Source organism: Cyanistes caeruleus, chromosome 3 (genome assembly GCF_971803275.1).
Source record: "Cyanistes caeruleus chromosome 3, bCyaCae1.hap1.1, whole genome shotgun sequence".
Taxonomy (NCBI): domain Eukaryota; kingdom Metazoa; phylum Chordata; class Aves; order Passeriformes; family Paridae; genus Cyanistes; species Cyanistes caeruleus.
The window spans coordinates 59,463,862-59,485,223 of record NC_141703.1 but is presented as its reverse complement, the minus strand read 5'-3'; the positions used below and the strand labels follow the sequence as shown (position 1 = coordinate 59,485,223).

At 36.3% G+C, this 21,362-nt stretch overlaps 1 protein-coding gene across 5 annotated transcripts in view; it reads right to left on the bottom strand.

Annotated features, from left to right (window-relative positions):
• DGKH (diacylglycerol kinase eta) overlaps positions 1-21,362 on the bottom strand; it is a 156,134-nt gene that overhangs the window by 14,488 nt on the left and 120,284 nt on the right. For all 5 annotated transcript variants that reach the window (XM_086881204.1, XM_086881205.1, XM_086881206.1 and 2 more), the window contains 13 exons: positions 20,516-20,615; positions 19,011-19,284; positions 18,436-18,564; positions 15,072-15,206; positions 13,141-13,258; positions 12,593-12,703; positions 12,343-12,439; positions 9,757-9,864; positions 6,739-6,852; positions 6,315-6,449; positions 5,073-5,239; positions 3,822-3,927; positions 2,934-3,026 (listed from right to left, as the gene is read on the bottom strand). In XM_086881204.1, coding sequence (XP_086737330.1) covers positions 2,934-3,026; positions 3,822-3,927; positions 5,073-5,239; positions 6,315-6,449; positions 6,739-6,852; positions 9,757-9,864; positions 12,343-12,439; positions 12,593-12,703; positions 13,141-13,258; positions 15,072-15,206; positions 18,436-18,564; positions 19,011-19,284; positions 20,516-20,615 — 1,687 coding nt within the window. The remainder of the gene's footprint in view (positions 1-2,933; positions 3,027-3,821; positions 3,928-5,072; positions 5,240-6,314; positions 6,450-6,738; positions 6,853-9,756; positions 9,865-12,342; positions 12,440-12,592; positions 12,704-13,140; positions 13,259-15,071; positions 15,207-18,435; positions 18,565-19,010; positions 19,285-20,515; positions 20,616-21,362) is intronic.

Genomic DNA, 21,362 nt, shown 5'->3' with positions numbered 1-21,362 from the left:
ATAATGATACTGGAAATATAAGTTCCCTTTGCTATCATGTTATTTTCTCTCCTACAGCTCAGAAAATTCAGTGTCCATCAGCAGCCTTTGATCTTTCTTTTCACTTATCTTTTTTTTTTTTTTTTTTTGACCATTTGAACAGTTCAGTTAATTTGGAGCAAATTACTCAAATCATCTACTTTCTATAAAATAATGAAGCAAAGAATTATGTCTTTCTCAACAAGTACTTATCTAATTGCTTGATTCTCAGAGGAAAACATTTTGCCTGGGGACAAAAAAGATGCTCATCTAATGGTGCATCTGAAGTAAATTCAAAATAATAATTCTGATACAGAAAGAATCAGCAGTTCTGGGCAAACTCTCCTCCTACAACATCTTGGAAAATCTTATTTCCAAGATAAAAAATGTCATTATGAATGAAGAAATAAAAACAAGGAATTTTTCAATTCATTCTCTATTTAAATTTTTGATACGAAAATATTGTATTTCACTGAGTTTAGACAATTTTATACAGTTGAAATGAAAGAGTTTGTCATACTTTTTCCTTAATGCATTTGAAAACTGTGCTCTGTTCCAGACTGGAAATGCTTTTTAAAATTAAAAAACAAAAACGATGCATTTGGAAAGTGTCTAGAAAAAAGATAGTATTTTTAATTTTTTCCAAACTGTATTCCAGCCATAAGCATCTGAGAGATTCCACAAATCAGCTTCATTGTCCCATCTTGAGCAGCCTGATCTCATAGATGTCCCTGCTCATGGCAAGGGAGCTGGAACTAGAAGATCTTTAAGGTCACGTCACCTCAAATCATTCTGTGATCCTATTTTATTATCATTTCATTAAAAATTATATTTTAGCATTTGTTGTGATTTAATGTTCCTATTGTTGTATAAACTGTGTTAATCATAGCTCTTACAGGAGGTGGAAGGAACCACAGACTTGTTTTATGTTTATTTACAGTTTGGTTTTTTTCCTCTTCCTCAGGAGCTGTAGCAGCAAAACTCAACACCAGTAAATGGCAACCAAAGCACCAGATTACCAAGTGTCCTAATTTAGTTGCTGGCTGAGGTTAAACCAAGTAGTGTAAACACCAAAGACATGAGTTTACTTCTCTCAAGTGCTTTATCACAGGAAAAATGGATGTGGGAGAAGTGAAGATGCCAAAAAAATAGAGGAATATATGAAAGAATGTCTGTCATTGTCAGAGGAGAAAGATCCTTCGGAGAACAGTTTGTGATGGGAGTGGCTGATGCATCAAGCAACATCTTCCACTTCATCTCTCTCTATTTTAATTGCATGAGGGACCAACATTCAGGCAACATCAGCATTTATAAAATACATGGCAATAAAGTTAACCAGGGTGCCTGGTTACTGTGACTGTGACATACCTCTCTAAGCAAGGGTGATGTCAAATGAGCTTAATGGGACACCTCTGGAAAATTATCTTAGTACCTTCCAAACAGACTTTTTATTAAAAAAAAGGGCCTGATGCAGCCTCATGAAGACATTTGCACAACCACAATAAGAAGCAGAAGCAGTACAACACGTAAAAATTCAGAAAGGGAAAAAGGAATCAAATTAAGCTTTGGAGCCTGAAGAAGGGCCCAGTTCAACAACACAAGATCCCAGCCTGCTGCAGAAAAGGTAATGTTTCAGTGGGAAGTTTCCATAATAACATTATTTCCAAACTATCTTGATAAATTTCACCAGTCCTAGTATGGCATCACCAGCTTAAATGTTTTCTTCTAATTTTTTTGGTAAAATTATTTAATTTTTTTTTAAAAAAAATCTCTATGCTAATTTCCCACTAAATTGGAAACATATGGGATTAGCAACAGCAATTTGAAAAAAAAACAGCAGATTTTTTCCCCTTTTCTCGAACAAAAACATCTAATAAAATAGCTTTCCCTTTGAAAACACTGTAAAACGAAACATGTGAACCTAATCTTTGACTATTTCTATAGCTTAAACAATTACTAGCCTTTAGACTAATATTTATATAATATATTAGACTAATATTATATTTAGATTATATTCACTTTTGGTTATTCTAAAACAGACTCATACAATTTATCACTTGCTTAAAAAGGTATGTGCACCTGCAGTAAGTTTTATATTCTAACTCAGGTAAATGAAAATATTCCTATTAATATCTATTTTTAATTACAACACTTAAATAAACAAGTTAGTAATAAATCTGCTTTTGAATCTAAAGAAAATGTAACTGCTCCTACTGAGTATCTTCTTAATGTAAAACTGGACAAGCATAGAAAACCTGACATTTTTCTTCTCTTCACAATGTCAATAGAGAAATTTTCTAATTATACATCCAGATACAACTGTTGAGAAACCTTCATCATTTTAGACACAACCACTTGCCAAAGAAGTCACAAAGTCTTCAAGTACCATTAGTGGTTTACTGAATACATACCAGTTGAAGATTCTAAAATAGCTGCTGACAGGTATTAGAACAAGAGCGATATTTACTTGCCCAGATTAGGTCTGCAGAAATTGATTGTATGAGTCTAAGCAGCTCTCACCCCAGGCTCTCCTTAAACTCTAAAGATGGTCACATAATAGTTCTCCAGAAGTTCTCTTAAATGCTACAGCTCCAGAAGATAAATAATCTCCTTCTAAAATAGGCCTCCAAGAGAGCTGAGTGTGAATCAGCCCCACAAGGATACCTATTTCTCTGATTATTAACAAGAGGAGTCCAAGCAATGACTTAGATATCTGAAGTGAGGCAAGATGGATGCCAGTCTAAGAGATTTCAAAACTCATTCTGATCCAACCACAAATGCAGTGTAATCTTCTCCTATTAACCTTGCAGAGCTTCTTGCAGTGTGTCCTCCCTTTGGCACCAATTTACAAAAATCAGCAAAGAACCAGTCATGGATGATCTGAATGAATAAAACTGTGTGCTTTGTGACCTTACCAAAGGAACTCTTCCTACTAGCAGAGATTCTGTTTCATTGTGTAAGGCCTTCACATTGACAGCTATCTCCATGGCAGTGTTTCTGGTAAGGCTCTGGGGAATAAGAAGCATAAACATACTTTGAAGTGATGCAAGTCAGTACTTTCGCCTTACAGCACAGATCTTAACTGCCTTCTCCTACGAGAAATACATCTGTTTAGCTCTAAACTGACAATCTATTCAACAATGAGAATAGAAACCAAAAATGAAGTATCTATTTACTATCTTTTCCTCCACTTCATTTAGTATGACATTAATACAGTCCTGAAGATCATCAGGTAACCAGCCACCATATCAATACACATATGACAAAGGCCAGCAGAAAACAATGACTACTGATTTCAATTTTTCACCTTATCCTCAGCAGAAGCAAGTTGCTAACCATACTTCAAGAAGCAAAGGTCAACATATTTACCATGCATCAATTTAGGTTAGATATGGATAGCCTCTACCTAATTAATCATTTCTGGGTCCAATCCCTGAAAACACTCAGATTATCTAGTGTGAAGAGAGAAACTAGGAAACTCATTTCCCCTCAGCTCCTTTGCCTTCTCTGTATAGCACTTGGACTGCAATTAAGCATGAGCATTTCTGTGAAAGCATCCGCAGAAATTGACCTTCATATAGTAACAGATCTGGTTCAGCCTCTGTCACACCTCCATCCTCTCTGAGGATATGCCTGCACAGTACCAGGTGGGGAGGACACTGGTGAATGCAGAAACTGCATCTTCCTTCTTCTCATCCAGCTTGTTTTCAAATGGGAGTAGGGAATACAGTACAGCCCCTGTGCCACAAGCTTGTGCACCCAGACTTTATAGCTTATTTACATAAATCTCTGTTCTTCTTTACCTCAGGAAACCTTGGGTTGGCTTTATTTAATGCATGTGAACATGCATTAACTGCGTGAGCAAGCTCCTGCTCCAAGAGACCATGTACTTTTGCTGCTTCACAGATCCTACAAAAACATTTAGAATGGAGAAAAATATTTCTTAATTTCTTTAAAGAATTCTTGAGTTCACAACTTCATCAGATGAGAAAATACACAAGAACATGTTTCGTAAAACACTCTTTTTTATAACAAAAATTGAAAGGCAAGTATCTCTTCAAACAATATAGAACCTTGTAGAAATTATATCCATCACACAGATTATTTATGATGCAACAAAATACTGTGATACATTTATTTTTCTTAGAACTATATGCTATGCTATAGAAATATATATAGAACTATATATAGAGTTATGCTATACAAGAAAAATGGACCAAAAAATGTTGGTCCTATTAATTCAAGTAACAACTACAGAGGAAAACTCTAGCACATTGCAATGATTTACTCAAAATTATCTTCAAAACCCTTACACCTATTTCACAAGGTATAGCCTCCAGATGTGACATGAAAATTGGCTGCAATCAATTAAGATTATGGGAAGTCCAGCTGTGACTACAGCCTCCAGACCATCCCTAGAACAGTAAAGTTTTTAAGATGTCCTGGCTAAACTTCACTTTGGGTAATTAACAAACTAAACTATTTGTCTATGACTGCAGTATAAAAACAGTATGTAGCCCTTCCTTTCTTATATATTATTGGTGATTTTGATGCTAAAGCTGTTATGATAAATTGAATAGCAGCTTTATAAAATGTTGTGGAGAAAAAAAGAAAAGCTTTTCTTTATCTCAGCCCATATGAACAACTGAAGTGTCCATCCTGCAGACTTTTAAAGGGTTTCTTCCAATTATTCCCAATTATATTTTTGCTTTGTCATAAAAAGAGAAGCTTCAATTTTTGCAAAGAAGCTTCCCAGTTTTTAATTTCTGCTGCTGCTACAGAAGTTGGTTTTTACAAGAAAAAGAAAAACCAACACAAAAACACATAAAAAATTTTAAAAATACATAGAAAAAGCACACAAAAAGAAGTTGAACCTTAAAAATAAGGCTCTAAATTTTTTTAATTAGAAAAAGAACGCTGTACTGATATAGCGGCAACAAAACTTTAATCAAAAACCAGGGAAAATTTACATTTCTAAGTCTCTGTATGAATTTGTATTAATAATTCAGTATTGGTGTCTAGGTTGCCAATCCAACTTATTAATTTTACTGTACCTGGTGATAAGTTCTTCTGCAGCTTGTGAGCACAACTGGATCTGTGCAACTTCTTCTTCTGTAGCCAACTCAACAGCTTGCTGAGGGTACAAGGGAGATCGAATGACAGGTTTGCAGGAATCATACTTCTGTTTGTCCTCCCAAGACTTCAGAGTGTTTTCAAAGGCCTAATCAAAATGAATTGCATATTCAATTCACAGCACTCAGGAGTATTCTTACTCATTAAAAAATTTAGTTTTACATTATATATAAATTTAAATTATATGTTATTTTAGTTAAAATTAATTTAACGAATAAACAAGTGCTTATATAAATTATACTACTTGATTAAATAATTTTTACTCCTACAGTTTTTTAAAACTTAGTATAGAGAGTAAATCACTTCTGAAAGCTGGTTCTCTGTCTCATCCCCATGATCTTCAAAATGTGTCTTCCATTATCACTAAAACAGTGATAATGGTTGGACTCAATCATCCTAGAGGTATTTTCCAACCTAAATAATTTTTGAGTTTCATGATTCTTTAATGCAAGCACATTTTGTGTGGATAGCAAGATTGAAATTCAGAACTGATACAGAATTCAAGCAATAAAAATGGTGGATTAAAAAAACAAATTTACTAAAAATAGAGTTCAAATTCTACCTTAACTTCACCCTAAATTCAAGATCCAGCTAGTGGATGGAGAACTGAGTGGCAGTTGTACCTTTCACACAATAGTCCTAGACAAGCATGAACTCTCCAGTGGTTTTGTGCCTAGGTTGGACTTGTGTCTCTCCTGTCTGAGACTAGCTCATGGGGGAGAGGGAGGATTGGTAGGACAGAGAGAGAAATCTGCAGAAAACTATTCTCGAAAATGGACAGTATAGAACTTATCTATTTAGGCAATTGTGTTGAAATTTTCAGTATGTGACTGATATAACACACCTAGAGAAAAAGAAAGAAGCAGTAGAAGGGGAAGGAGGGAGGGAGGAATAGATAAAATGTTGACCATTCTTATTATACAATAATAAGACTATAGGAATAGCACTAAAAAAACAAATAAAAATTAACAAAGCACTGCCACTTATACAAAATAATAATTCTCTATCTGGCTCATTATAGAAACTATATCACTGTCAGTAAATGCATGAATTATATAAATAGTTATAAAACATTTTTATAAGTACTGTTTTATTCACGTTATAACTGAAACAAATTATTACAGAAACCAGTGTTAACAATGGCAGCTCTTTCTGCAACATACTCTGTCTCGTGTCAGCATCTGAGCTCTGTTTTTATGTATGATCTTAATAACTCCTGGGGGCTGGATCCATGCCTCTCCATCGACTTGCACTGGAACCCCTTCATCGCCAAGTATGGTGATCTTTACTGACCGGCACTGGAAAAGAACAAACACATTATTTTGTAGGGCAATAAATACTGGTGGGACTGACAGGCCACCTGTAATCTGTTGATTACGAGGAGCTGTGGCTTCTCTCCAGAACCGTCTCAGGAATTAAGCTCTCCTATACTTCATTCATCATTGAAGACAATTTGTTACCCGCTAGAAGCAAAACAATGTCAGCACTTTATTAATGTATAGGGTGGTGGCCATCAAGAGTCCCACTACTTGCCAGGATCCCAAACTGCTGCCAACCATCCTGCATGCTTGCAAGTAAGCAACAAACCTGAGCTATCCTGTGGTGCTGCAGTTTGATGACTCTGGACACTGCCATCTGCATGCTGCCAAACACAGCAACAACTTCTAAGATTTTATCATCAAACGATGGAGCTCCAAATATCTGTGAGGAAAAGAAAGTATTCAATCCAGTGTTTAGATTGCAATGAAAGACAGATTCATTCGCAGATTTGTTTTCAACATTTAAATGCTCCAACTTCTTTACTGTAGAATAACTACTGTTTCTCCAAAGTCATAGGAACAAGATACCACAGACAACAGGCAAATATAATTTAAAACATGATGATACCATTTGAAATATCTGAATGACAAGGCATATCCTTATACAGGAAGGATGACATGTTTCAGCATGCAGATTAAAACATGTTTTTCAAGGCAAGATGAAAGGCCAATCGAAATCTCTGCTTGGTTAATGTACTTAATATCTAAGAAGTTCTTGAAGGTGAAAGAAATAATGCTTTCCTTTTCTTCTCAGAAGTGCTCATGTGTTTATATTCTGAATTCTCTGGAAACAAACATCTGAGTCCATGCTCTGCTTTGTTTAACGCAGCTTTGATACGAAGACAATCTTGTTTGTGCTGTCTATAATTATCCACGGTAAACAGGAAAACCACTTCGGTATGGAACAAATGTCCTGTGCAGCCAAGGTGCTGAATTTCCCCACGCTCACACAAAGCGCAGGAAGTCTCGCCACCTGGTGTGCTGCCGGGGAACTCAGCCACAGGACAGACCTCAGGCTGGACTCCAGCTGACACTGGTGACACTCTGGCAGGTAACACCATGCTCAGGTCACTTGAAGCTTGGCCATTTCATCTTGATATGCAATAGGGAGCAATGAGGGAGAAAAATCAGGAGGGAAAATCACTCCAGTAAGAGTTTAATGGGTAGAGAGATTGCCTCTCTGACCAATACTTGCACTCCCTCAGTTGGCACATTAGGCAGAGTAAACTGCATCAGTAACACCTGAGACCAGACTGGAGAAAATCAATTTCTCCATCTGAATTTTTTTTTCCCACCCAGTTTCCATGGATTTTTTTCCCATTTTTCATAGGAATATATGAGCGTCTTGAAAAACACCAAGATGGTGATTCTGCTGTTCCACGAGAAAAAGGGTGGGGAGGTTTTGATCCAGTAACTGACGTTTACGGGGCTAGTTCTGGCATGTGTTAAGAAAAAGCATTTATAACATTTCATTTATTTTGTGTTGCCATTTCAGCAAAAAGACAGGAAAAACTCAACCCAGCCTTCTGCTTTGTCTCTCCACCAGTAATATCTGTATTGAAAACCAATCTCTTTTTTCTCCTTTTTTTTTTTTTTTTTTAAGGCAAGCTAATCTCTGTGGATCAACATTCAAATTGACTCCTTTCCTGTTGCAGGTCATGTTTCCAGCATGTCTTCTGGACAACAAAATAACATGCCTTAACAAGCTGTGCTCAAGCCAGTCAGGGTGCAGATGCCCTGCTTGGCTCACTGCTAATGTTTCAGCAATAGTCAGAGCTGTCAAGGTAACGTCTTTCATTTGTCAAGACAAGCAGAACCAGCAGCACTTCAGACCACCACCACCACCTCTTGATGAAGAGTCATCCTGATGAAGCATCTTGATGAAGACTGCACTAAAGCACTGAATTATGCTCCTAACTTTGGCTAGAACAAACATGTCACTCTGCTGGCACATCTGCTCACTAGAAGACTAATAATGACTAATAATATCAGTAAAACCATTCCAGGACACATGCATTTGCTGTAAACCAGTATGAAACCTGGGACAGATCTTCTCTCACTGAAGCAAGTCCAGGGAGAATAACAGACTCCTGAACAAGGGCTGAGCAGATGTAGAGCAGCTTTCAAGTTCTGACTATGAACATGGAATATATAAGCTTTAGATATCCATTGCTAAATATAAATATAATTTCCATCCTCTGACATATACCAAAAATAAGAAAAAGGACACTAAAACATGTCTAAATTTATTTTTTGACTTTTATATATATGTAGATATATACACCTATATCAAACATACATATATACACATGCAATTATATATGTATTATATAATATAAACATGAAACTATATATAATAGATCTTAAATTATATCAATCTATGTATGTTATATATAGATATGTTTGCATGTGTGTATTAAAAAATAAAAGGATAACAACTCACAAGAAACCTAAAACTTTTTGGCAAAAAAGTCCTGGATTGTCTCCATCAAAATCACAAGCCATTTTGCAACTACAATTTTAGGTGATTCAGACATCACACACTAAATCAGAGCATGCAGATGAGGATAATCTGCTAGTAATTACAGTTGGCACGCTGTGCAGCAGCAGCAAAACTGTTCCAGGTTGTAAGGCACATAGGGATCCATGTGGTGAAATGTTTCTTAGGAGTTGAAAGGAAGGAGGGGAAAAAGATACCTTGAAGTATTTTAAAGGATCATTGAAAATAATATTCAAAAACCAGTTTACTACCCCACTAAATTCTCAGTCACTAAATTTATTAGTCTTCATTTTCTGAATCATCATCCCTCAGGGAAAAGCTGTTTGAAGAACAGGAGGAAAATTAAGGTATAAACTTTGAGTGACTATCCTGTACACCTTGCTTGTTAAGACTATAGCAAACAGAGGAATCTATGCTTTGAGAAACTTTATTTACAAGCATCTGTAGAATAATATAGAGAGAAATTACTTGTGCTTCTGTTTATAAAATTAGTTTCTAAAAATACTCATAGAACCATTTAAAAAACAAAATAATTATGTTTTATTATGAACATTTTGCTGGAATGGACATGACGGAAGACAATGGACAGTAAAAAATCATGGAATATATTTTCAATTTAAAAAATGAGCAGGACAATACAGTTTGAACTGAAACAGCCTCCTCAAATAAGAATTGTTATCCAAACTATATGCTAGTACTATTAAAATCAAGTGAGGAGAACAGTTCATTATATTTTTTGCTGGATTTTCCCAGAAGGTTAAATTAAGTCTCTTTAATGCTACTTACATCATCTTCTTTGGTTCCACCCCAGAAATTAGTCCCACCAGCATAGCTGGGAATGTTTAGCACAGCTATGCCTTGCAGGCTTGGAAGGGGGATGTACTGTCCATCACACTGTAATGGATAAAAGCTCCTTCAGTACATAAATAATACAATAAAAGTTACCAGTAAAGAGTAATTTTTAGCACATGAAGCTTCAACAGTCATAGCAGGGGAGGACAAAGTCATTAAGAGGTCTGGTACAAGACTACTCCCTCCGTGCAATGTAACACCTCTAAAATACCTCTGAAAGACCTCTTCTTTCCAATCTTAGCACTGATTTTTGCAGAGGTGAAAAACATGTTTTTCTACATGCTTTTTCTACAGCAGTGGTAGTCCATGGGTTTTGAAAGAAACATTTTCACATCCCTTGATTTCTCATGCACTTAGAGCATGGTCTGTCTATCAAGGATTAAAAATATTTTTGCTCTAAGAAAACCTATCTCCCTGAGTGCACACAGTAAGACTGCCAAGGACCTTACAAAAAGATTCATTTATACATTCAGTAACTAGTCTTCCATCCTAGATCAGCATTCCCAAAATTGCAACAGACTTGTTGTTTAGTCAAATCCATTTAAGCTGGGGGCGGGGGTGTGCCAAGAATATCCAAGAATATTTCTGGCATAGCCATAAACATGGTTAGCTGTCAATGTTTGCATATATTGTTGAATTCCTGTAAAAATAACTTATTTCTCCTCCCAAAAGTGCAAAGACAAATCTAGGACTGACCCCACAGGTGTCACCCTGGCTGTAGATGGGAGTTGTTGATTTTGGAGGTAAGAGGTCACGCTTATGTCCAGCTGTTGAGTCCCTCCTTACTGCTTTAGCTCCCAAAACACATAAGTGACTCCATGTCCTGCTCAACACGATCATGGGGTGACATCAATCTCACTTTTGGCCAAGAGTAAATTCACAGACATCAGTGAAATCACTCTTGACTTAGAGCAGGACAACTGCCTGCAGCGGGGAGCCCAATGATCTCAAACCATTCCACTGGGAGTCAAATGTGCAGTCCTGCAGCAGTGCCACAGGCATGGAATTGAAGCAAGTTACAAACACAAGGTTGTAAATGCTGGACCCAGGCGTCACTTTATGGACCATGAAGTTGCCAGTCTGTAAACTGCCTATAAGGAAGATTACTAGATAACTGGATAACTAGATAACATGACCAGTCCACAGAAGTATCTTAAAATTATACAAATAAAAAAGAAAATCTAAAGAAATAAGGACAAAATCTATAGCATCTTTATCAGGAGGAGAAAGAGATGCAAATTATTTCCAGAATGTGTTTAATGCTCTCTTTTTGTGATTTAATCTTAGCAGCAAGACTGAATGTAACATTTTAATCAAGATGTGACAGTACTCAAAATATGGTGTGATAGTAATAGATGTTGCACAACTATTTGTATTACAGTAGAATTCTGTCTCTAATGCCTGAATATGCAGGCATAATATATCTAATGTTATGCAAGACAACAGTAAATGTGGAATTTTTACTTGCTGACTTACCTACAGGAATATTAAGAAAATAATTATGGAAAGGTCAGCAATATTATCACATCTTATTTGAATCCAATTCAAAAGATCCTTAAAATAGAATTCTATCTGCAGTATACATAACTTTCTCTCCTGTCATTATATTTGCTAACTACTGCATAATTCCTTGATAATTACTCAATCCTTAGCTAACAGCAATCTGCTGCTACCAGACAAAATCCTCCTAAATCTCAGAGTGAGAAAGATCTCCAGTAACCTAAAATTATTCTTTCAACTTCAAAAGTTACCCTCATATAAATATCTTAAACTTCTATATGAAATAGCATGAAATAAAAAGAGAAATTATATATGTTCTCTGTCAAAATCCACCATAGCTATTCTTTGGGTGAAAAGAACAGTAACCATCCTGTAGTCTTTGTCTGCATTTGGGAATCATTTCTATCTCCTTTAAGTTCTCAGTACCACAGATTCCATGTTAGAACTTAGAAGCCAAAAAATAACTATGTTTAGACATATAACTTGCTGTTGCTTTGATAATATCTTGCCTTTTTTGTGTGACTACCAAAGTCTCTACTGGTGTAGCTGGGCTCCTTGTGATGCATATTCAGAATCTCTTCTCTTTTGTCAGGAATTTTTTACTATTTACATGCTCCTCCTATATGTGCAGCTTTCAGATAATTTAAATTGAACCTGAAAGATTAAGACTCCTTATCTCTTTTCTTCTTTTTATTTTATGGGCATTTCTGTGGTTGCCCTTGAAACCTGGTCTGTCTTCTCATACCGTGAACATTAAGAAATATATTCTACCTACACAATTTCTTATCTTTTTTCAATCCAGAAATTACAAGAAACATAATACTAGGCATTTTGTGATCTTTAAGTATGACATTTTACTCAAAAACACGACTTGGAGAACCAACTTTTACATAGCATAGCTTTACACAGAGCCTTTGAGATCAGCTTGGGTTGAAACAAGAACAATAAGAGGTTTCAAAAATAAGCACTAATTCTTCACAATACATTGTGCAAGCAACTCTCTCCATAAATAAAATTTACCTCAAGTTGGACTTTTTGTTCTAAGTTCTTGTAAGTTCTCTGCAATAGCTCTTTTGTGCCAAGAACTCCATACCACATCATGTTTTTCGTTCGACTTCTGAAAGCAGGCAAAACAGGATTCACATATTGACATAAACACATTATTGTGTCTTGTATTTGTAGAAAAAATTAAGAAATTCATATAAAAGGGTAAGGAAAAGAAAAGAATGGAAACATCTTGGCTCTGTTACTGACAGAGTAATTATATTACCTGCATTTTTCAGGGTGCTCTTCTCGCTTATTATTAAATTCCAGTGAAATTTTTGCATCTAACCCAATTCCAAAGTAGTTGTTCATGACACATTTTTCTGAATATCCCTCCCTGTTAGAAGAAAAGAGAAAATCAGGTGTACATTTGTACAGAACATGGACACACAAACATCTTTGACCAAGACTGTGATTGGTCACAGAACAGAATATGAACTAAGATACTTCAAGAGATCTTCCCTCTGAATCTTCCTGAGTAAACTGGTTTGGGTGGAAAAACCCAGCTCTGAAAGATTACTCTGTCCTACTCCTCCAGGTGAGCAAGGGATAAGTGAGCAAATGTCTCCCATTATTTTCAGCTGCAGCAAAAATATTTGCACTGCTCATAACTAAAGCAGCACAATCCAGCTCATTTTCAGACATTGAGGTCTACTGCCAAATGATGGCAAACAAGAAATTCATAATGCAAAAAAATAAGAGACTACAAAAATGTAAGAAGGACACCCTTAAGGAAAGCAAAACAGTACATTTAGAAAAAAAAATATTTCTTACAAGGAATCTGGATCCGGGTCAATAAACGGCGTAGCACCAAATGGATCGATGTTTGCTAGCAACATTTTGCTAATAATTGAACTTCCTGCAATGGAAGCAGCTAGACCAGCCCTTAAACCTGATTAAAAAAGAAAAAAAACAAAACAAAACAAAACAAAACAGAAAGAAAATAATAAAAAAAAATTTGTATTTGATAAATAGACAAACATATAATATAAGCCACATACTGGGAAACAAAATTCATTAAATCTGTATAGGGAAAGATTGTGATTCCATCTCAGTTTTTTACCAAAATTGCTTATCTTTCCAGGTCTCTGGCTCCCTTAAGCAGAAAGGCAGCTGTGCTGCGTTGTGGTAGCTCTCTTCAGGTACCACCATTAAGAAAATAAAAAACAAAGAAAATTTAGGTTTTCAGGCCAACATTTACTGGCTGGTATAGTAACCAAATGGGTGACCTAACATTCAAAAAGACTGCTAGACCTTTTCATTCAGTTTAATCTTCGTCTCTGAACTCTCAATGATTTTTCTTTCGTCTTATCCTTTGGAAGCATACATAAGGAATATTCTTACCATTTTTACAACTGGTGGAGCCATAGTTTAACTTAATTTGAACACAACCTCAACAGGTCTGCTTTGACTAATACCAATTTCACTCTACAAAATGCTCTGTAATGCATGTAAACAAAGCAAAATACTAACAGCTTTCACTTAAATTTGCCTAAGGAAAAAAAACATAAACTTGGTTCTACTGTGATTTTGCTATATTAATAAAGTTAATCAAAATGGGGTTTTACTAGTGCTCTCTAGAATTAATTACATTTGGAGCAGAACAGATATTTTTTCATGTGTCAATTGCATTTGGGTAAGAACAGATTTTTTTCCAATTGTTTTACAGAGCGGCTTTGTGCGGTTTCAGTTATCCACTTCCAGAAAGATATCCACAGACAGTTCTTACTCAGAGGGTTAAACTTTACAAAGCTTTTTTCCTCAGCCTCTTCATCCTAATCCATTGATTAGGATAAATGATAGAAGGATTTGGGGGTACCTGTGGATGAAAAATTGGATGCAACCTGGCAATGTAAGCTTGCAGCCCTGGAAGCCAAATGTGTCCTGGGCTGCATCAAAAGCAGCACAGGGTGAGGGAGGGGATTCAGCCTCTCTGCTCTGCACCTATACTGCTGCATCCACCTTTGGGGGTCCCAACATAAGAAGGACATGGGCCTGTTGGAATGGGTCCACAGAGGGCCCTAAAGATGGTCAGAGGGCTGGATGACTTCTCCTGAGAAGACAGGCTGAGAGAGCTACGGTTGTCCAGCCTGGAGAGGAGAAGGCTCCAGGAAGAATTTACTGTGCCTTTTCAAAATATAGAGCAGGTTTATAAGAAAGATTGAGAGACTTTTCACCAGGGCCTGCAGTGACAGGAGAAAGGGCAGTGGTTTTAAACTCAAATGGGGTAGGTTTATATTGGACAAAAAGAGGAAAATGTTTGGGATGAGGGTAGCGAGATGTGTGAAGAGACAGTCCTGAGAAGCTGTACAAACCCCACCACTGGAAGTGTCCAAGGTCAGGCTGAATGCTTTTCTGAGCAACCTGATCTAGTGAAAGATGTCAATGCCCATGGCAGAGAGCTGTACTAGACCATCTTTAGAGTTCTCTTCCAGCCCAAACCACTCTGCAATTCTATGATCCTGAATTTTGCTTTTCACCCTTCAGAATCAAATGCAACACTTCTGCTATTTCTGGTGTTGTGCCAAATGGTCAGAAATATTCTACATCATTAAGCATTTCCTCCTATACAATATAACACAAAGATGTATATGTCAGTTTGAACAAATTCAGGGCATGAAGTAAAAGTCATTTGTCAGCAAGCAGGAGACTGGAAGACAACATTAAAGTAGGGGAGTAACAGCAGATTTCAAAATCATAATTACCTGGGCAGATAATCCTCGTGTTAAGTACTGGGAGGTTTTCCTTGCTTGCTGCCAAAGCTGGAGCGGAGAAAGAACCTGTCTGAGAATGGATACCTCGGCTTGTACGTCTATCAGGAGATCTTGGTGCAGTTTTAGCTGTGCAGAAAAAATAGAAGAACAATAATTAGACTTATTATGACATTACCAATACATAGTTTTCACAGCCCTGAAAATACATCAAAAGCATTAATTTAATCTGTTACCACTCCATGACAAAAGTCCTTCCTCCTCATATCACAGTTTTTCTTCTAAATACAGTAAGAAAAATAGAAACAGACCAAATGATAAACACAAATTAAAATGAGTAAGTGTGCATGGCACTCAACATGATGAGCTCCCAACTTATACTTCAAGCTACCAGCGAAAGTATTATATGTATTAAATGTAAATATGTTCATAAAATGTATCATATTCACCTTAAAATGCAACAGTATTTAACACTGCAGTAAACTTCTGATAAACATATCACTGAGATAATTAAACTTAAATTTCATCTATGCTTACTTATAAATATACACATATTATACAGTAGATTATAATTTATAACAATTAAAATATAGGTAGTTCCATTGCCTGTAGGTTAGAGTATCTATCTCATCAACACCTACACTATTTTTTTCAAGCAGCTAAAATGGGCCCATGCCTGCATCCGAATCTAAAAAAAAAATCAGAGAAAATTCTGATATCTTTATTTACAGCCAAATTGAAAACTTCAAGGGAAGGGAAAAAGCCATGTTGACCTTTGTCTTTTACATTTAGAGAGATTGTGGGAACCATCAGTTTTCTATCATCTTTTTTCACAGAAAAACTCAGAAAACAAACAAACCAGCAATTTCCCAAATAATTACCTTATTAAAATTCTCCAGAAGATGGACCGGTGAAACCTTGACAGATATCAATGTTTAGTAGCTAATGTAACTATTACTGACAAAGGCTCAGGAAAAGGAAAGGGAGGAATATCAAGGGGGAAGAGAGGAGATTCACAAAGAGTAGCTGGTAGCTCAGTTATCCAGTTATCCTGTGGCTGCCTCGGGAGGCAATGAAGAAGGATTGGCTTTGCAGAGGGCTGACCTCGGGTGCTGTAAGTTACTTTCCTGGTATAAACTGTTTCATAAAGCCTGAGAGAATATGCCAGTGCCTGCTTCAGAGCCTGGGGAAGTCAGTCTTTGTGAGGTTCAGCCCCATCAGACATACCCAGAAACCGGCTGCACCCCAAGGAAAAAGTTTGGGTATTACCAAATGCTTTGTTATAGCATTTCCATCTGCATGTAGAAAACTCTTGCACAACAGAGGGCCACATACAGACACCTCTTGGCTATCTTTGCTCCAAATTATCTCACATGTTAAAACTACTTCATCTTAGGACAACTTCAAACTTGATCATCTGAAGAAGCTCAGAACAAAAAAATGAAATTATTTCAGGATAATCTGATTTTTCCTCTCAAAACATGAAAACTAATCCAGCAAAAATAGAATTTGTAGGACTATCATCAAGACAACAGCAGGGAAACAGTGTCAGGAATGTGGTGGGAAGGAAAGAATCCATCCTTTTCCCTGTCAGGAGTGGGACAAATCAAGTCATGTCAATCATAACAGCCTGAAAGTAACACGGGTGTACTGTATAAAGACACTAATGGAAAGAAAATGTTGAGTGGGAAAACCCTAGACACAAAAGGAATAACTAGAACAAGGGTTTAGATATTGTGTTCACATCACTTCAGGCCAGGATTTGTCCATTCATGGGGGGTTTTTTTAAGTGATGATAATCTAACATAGAACTGTAAATGGAATGGCAAATTCTTCACTTTCTTGTATCCTTGGAGTAAGATTACACACCTTTCTGGATAACTTGCTGAAGTAGAAAAACAACACATTGATTTGTATCTATGCATGATAAAACACTGTAATAACATCAAAAAATAAAATTGAATAAAAATGGCAAGTGATATCTAATGATAGTCATAGATATATCTATGAGTTATTAAATATTCAGTTGAAGGTATTAACATATAGAAAAACATTATCTTCATTAAATGACCAGGAAGACCCTCATAGGCTATAATATAATACTCAGAACAAAAGTAACGTTCATTTTTCATAATACTACTGAAAAATTCCCCACACTGTTCACACAGTCTGTTTTCTCTTGTGCTCTCTCTCTGTACTCGTGAACAAGGCAGTTGTATTAAATAGGAAAATCAGCAGAGCAGTTGCTCTTTATTTGACAGATGAGACTCATGGGAATGACTGCAATAAAGATAAACTTTTGCTGTGAATGCTCTGATAAAAACAACAGAGCCTTAATGAGTAAAACTGATGTTTCAGTGCAGATAATTGAATTCATGTTTCATGCTTTGTCCTTAAACTGTCCGGTGACAGAATAATACAGCTCCCCATTAGCTACAGAAATTATACCATCAAGAAACAAGGAGTTCAATAAATTTCTAGACCTGTATATCTTTATTATACAGTTCTGACAGTAGGATTTGGTCATTTGTAGGGCCAGCATCCTCTATGAGCTACTGTTGAAAAGAGACAACCAACATGCATTGATTCCTATAACCAACAGAAAATAAAAGGGACCAGTGAGGAGACAATCACTGGAGAAAGCCTTTCTGGAGAAAACATGAGATCCAGGGTCAACAGAAGCCCCAATATCCCAGTGTCTTATTTCCAAAGTAGGAGCTACAGACACAGGCACCAGCTTCAGAGCAGAGCCTTATGGGGACAGCTTTTGAGGATTTTAATGTGGGTTAGGGTGAAAAAAGGAGATGCAAATCCCCAAATACTTTTCTTGTTTTGCCCCAAGAAGTTGCTCACCAGGTATCTAGAGGATGGGCTTTGCTGCCTACCAGCTACCACTGTTTCTATGTGACTCACAGATCATCTTGTCATCTCACCAGCCATGCATCACTGTCCATTTTAATTATATGGAAACTACTGAAATTTCCATTGCTAAGAAGCAGCTTGCCTAAAATTTCTATGTAGCTTGAGAATCTCAGTCTACAACTGAGACATGCTATTGCCACCACCATCTAGACTCTTTGCTCAGGTTCATGTAGAAAGGTGAGGGTAAACACTGGATTAAATTCAGGCACTTCTTTCCCCAACAAGTGCCTCTCAGCTTTGTAAATACATTCCAAAATACTGCTTATCTATTATTTCCCTCATTTTTCCCTTAACTTTAATTTATTCAAATATATTAGAATTTGTGAGTAGTTTCCAGTCAAACAGGATGCTAGTATTTTTAATAATGGAACCAATTATGCTCCAAATATAACTATAAAGAGATGAAAAATTTCTATTTTACTTCTAATTTACTCACTTGATGGAGACTCAAGTTCCTTTGTGTCTTCCTCTTTTTCCTCTTCTTTGGATTCATCCAATTCTTTGCTGTATTCTACTGGAGACTGGTTCACTTGTTCTTCACTATGAGCATTCTGCTCATCCACAACTGTTATTCAGAGAAAAGACAAAGTTTCAAAGATTCTAAAGAAAAACTGCATACACTGAAATAAGCACTTTTTGGGGTAGCTTTTAGTTTTAAAATATCAACAAAAGAGTTCTATCGTCAATTCAGTGAGAGTCAGTCAAGTCTTTACCAGTCAATAAAGATTTACTGTCAGAAATTTTCATTTTGTGGAGGCTAATAGTTAAAAGAAATGTACTTTTATATGTGCACACACATACATACATAAGTATTCACACATGCAGAGTCATCAACATTCAAAGAAGCTGCATTTCTTTTCCTTGCAGCTTGTAATAAGCACACAATTTTATCTATGTAAGGATATAGAAATCAAATTTTGTAATGAAAACTTATTCCATTTTGACAAACAAACAAACATCATTATCCTATCCTATTCTACCGGTCTGGATCAAAATGTTGCTGATGTGCACCTTTTTCAGCTTGTTCAATGATCTGCCTCACAGCCTTCTTCAAGCTATTTGCTCGGAGCATTAACTGCTCCCTTGGTTTGAAGAGCTTCTGGGAAGACTTTGAGACACACTCTGCTAATTGCTCTTTACTTTCAGACAAAGATTCTTCACTTGAGAACTCCTCTGGCTCTTCTTCCACAATGGGAGGAGCAATGCCTGGGAGAATGGGAGCAGCCTGGGCTTCTGTGTGAAGAGCCTGGAGCAATAGGTCCAGCTTTTCATTTAACTCTGAGCACTAAGACAAAGTAGAAAAGACACACACACATCAATAAAAATAAAAAAAATTCAACATTGAACATGTGAATATTTTCAGGAAATACAGCACCAGATTATATTTGAAATTGTAGGTGTCTTTAGTGTCTATGTAATTCCTCATGTAAAATCCAAACCCAGGTTCAACACTTTAGAATGTCAGATTATGAGTAGGTCTGCACGGGCTTTTTGCAGACCCCGTGACACTCAACCAGATTAGAGCAATTATAATAAAAACCTCCTACACTTAGATTCAAATAACACTCCATGCTAATGAGTGTTATTTGAATCTAACACTCAGCCTGCCCCATAACTGCACAGATTACATCCTACTCCTCTTGCAATGATTTGCAGCACAGAAAACCATCAGAAGTTTAGCCATACATGGGTGTTCAGTGCCCTAATTTTGAGAGGTATCTATCAGCTGTTAGACTGAGACACATGGGGCTGTTCTTGCCATACAGCTGTGTATTTGAGCAAGTGAGTTGTCACAGAGCAAGCAGCTCAAGCCAGAATCAGACACTGTCAAATGCCTCTCCCCAGCACTAAATAATTGTTCTCTCTAGGTACACAGGAAAAGAAAGGATTTTCTGAGCCTAAGAGAAAGCACTCTCTAGCCTTGGAACAGTTAAAAATTAATTTTCTAAAATGTGCATTGGATAGAAACATGAACCACAAATTGCCACTTAGCAAGTACATTTTCTTACTCTGGTATTATCAAGGATTTTGTTTTCTTCTTTTCAGCTCATGTAAATTTTGTGTCTCATACCAAATCCTACTGTTGTTTTCTTTCCCAATGTTTTTGCAACATGATCTCTGTATTTTGCAGCTTAAACCACTATTTTTAACATTGTGGTCTGCCTCCCCTTCATTTTTGCAGCATACTCTTCATTATCCCACTGTTTTCTTGCAGCTAACTTAATCCTTAGAAGTATAACTAATGCAAAAAAAACCACCCTTTTATGTCTATGTATGCTACCATGAACTTTATCCTTTATGAAGAAAGAAAGTATAAACAGTTTAAAGGGATCTCAGAGTTTAAAGATGATTTGGAAGTAATTAACTCTATGCAATAAGAAGAGACGAATTTTGAAGTGACTGGTTGAAATGAAAGCCAAGCTGGGCATTCTGGAGCAATGTGAAAATTAAACATCCATGAGCTATAAACTTTAAGAACCCAACAACTTTAAACCTGAACATAGTCATAGTCTTACTTTAATGGCCATGGCATCAGCTTCCTCTGTATTTTCCGTTGGTTTTTCGTAAGTCTTCCCTATTTTGGCAACAAAGTCCTTTACAGTTTCACATAATATTCTTCAGATAAAAAAAGGAGAGGGGAAGAGATTAAATGAAATAAAATAGGTATGTTTTGAATATTAAATTCTTACGGCAATTTATTTTTATGTACACTGTTATAAATCACTCTTTTTGGAAACTGAACTCCATGATCATACTTGCAAATCAGATGACACTCTTTTTGAAAGCTTCCAAAATTGAAGTGATAAGCTTTAAAATAAGAACTTTTTCACTTAAGCCTTGGCATACATTGTATTTCAGCCTCTTACCTAAAATTAATGTTACTTATTTTATCCATTCCTTTGCTTGTACGCTTTCCCTACAAGAGACCTTAGCAAACTTGCATTCAATTTGGTAACTTCCCATGCAAAGTTGGAGCTTAAAAGCCATGGAGAAAATCTACTGACTTTAAAGGAGCACTTCTTAGATGAAAGCATATGGCCACATACATCCCCATTGCACAGCTCGTGCTTTTGAACCAACCCTGAAGCTTATCTGTGCAAACTACAGTGTCTGCAATGAATTTTCACTGTGTAAATCAGAAAAAGACTTGGTTCTTGTTACCTGCACTGCAGACAGACAGCAAACTTACTAATGAAGTGCCGATAATTGCTTAGTACTGTTCATTTGGTTGACATTTTTCTGACAGAAATTAAACAGATTTAACAAGGTACAGAACAAATTTAGAATCTGGAGTTAATAATATCCTGCAGTTTTATCTTCTACATATGCTATATATAGTTTAAAAATGAAATTTTGTTAACT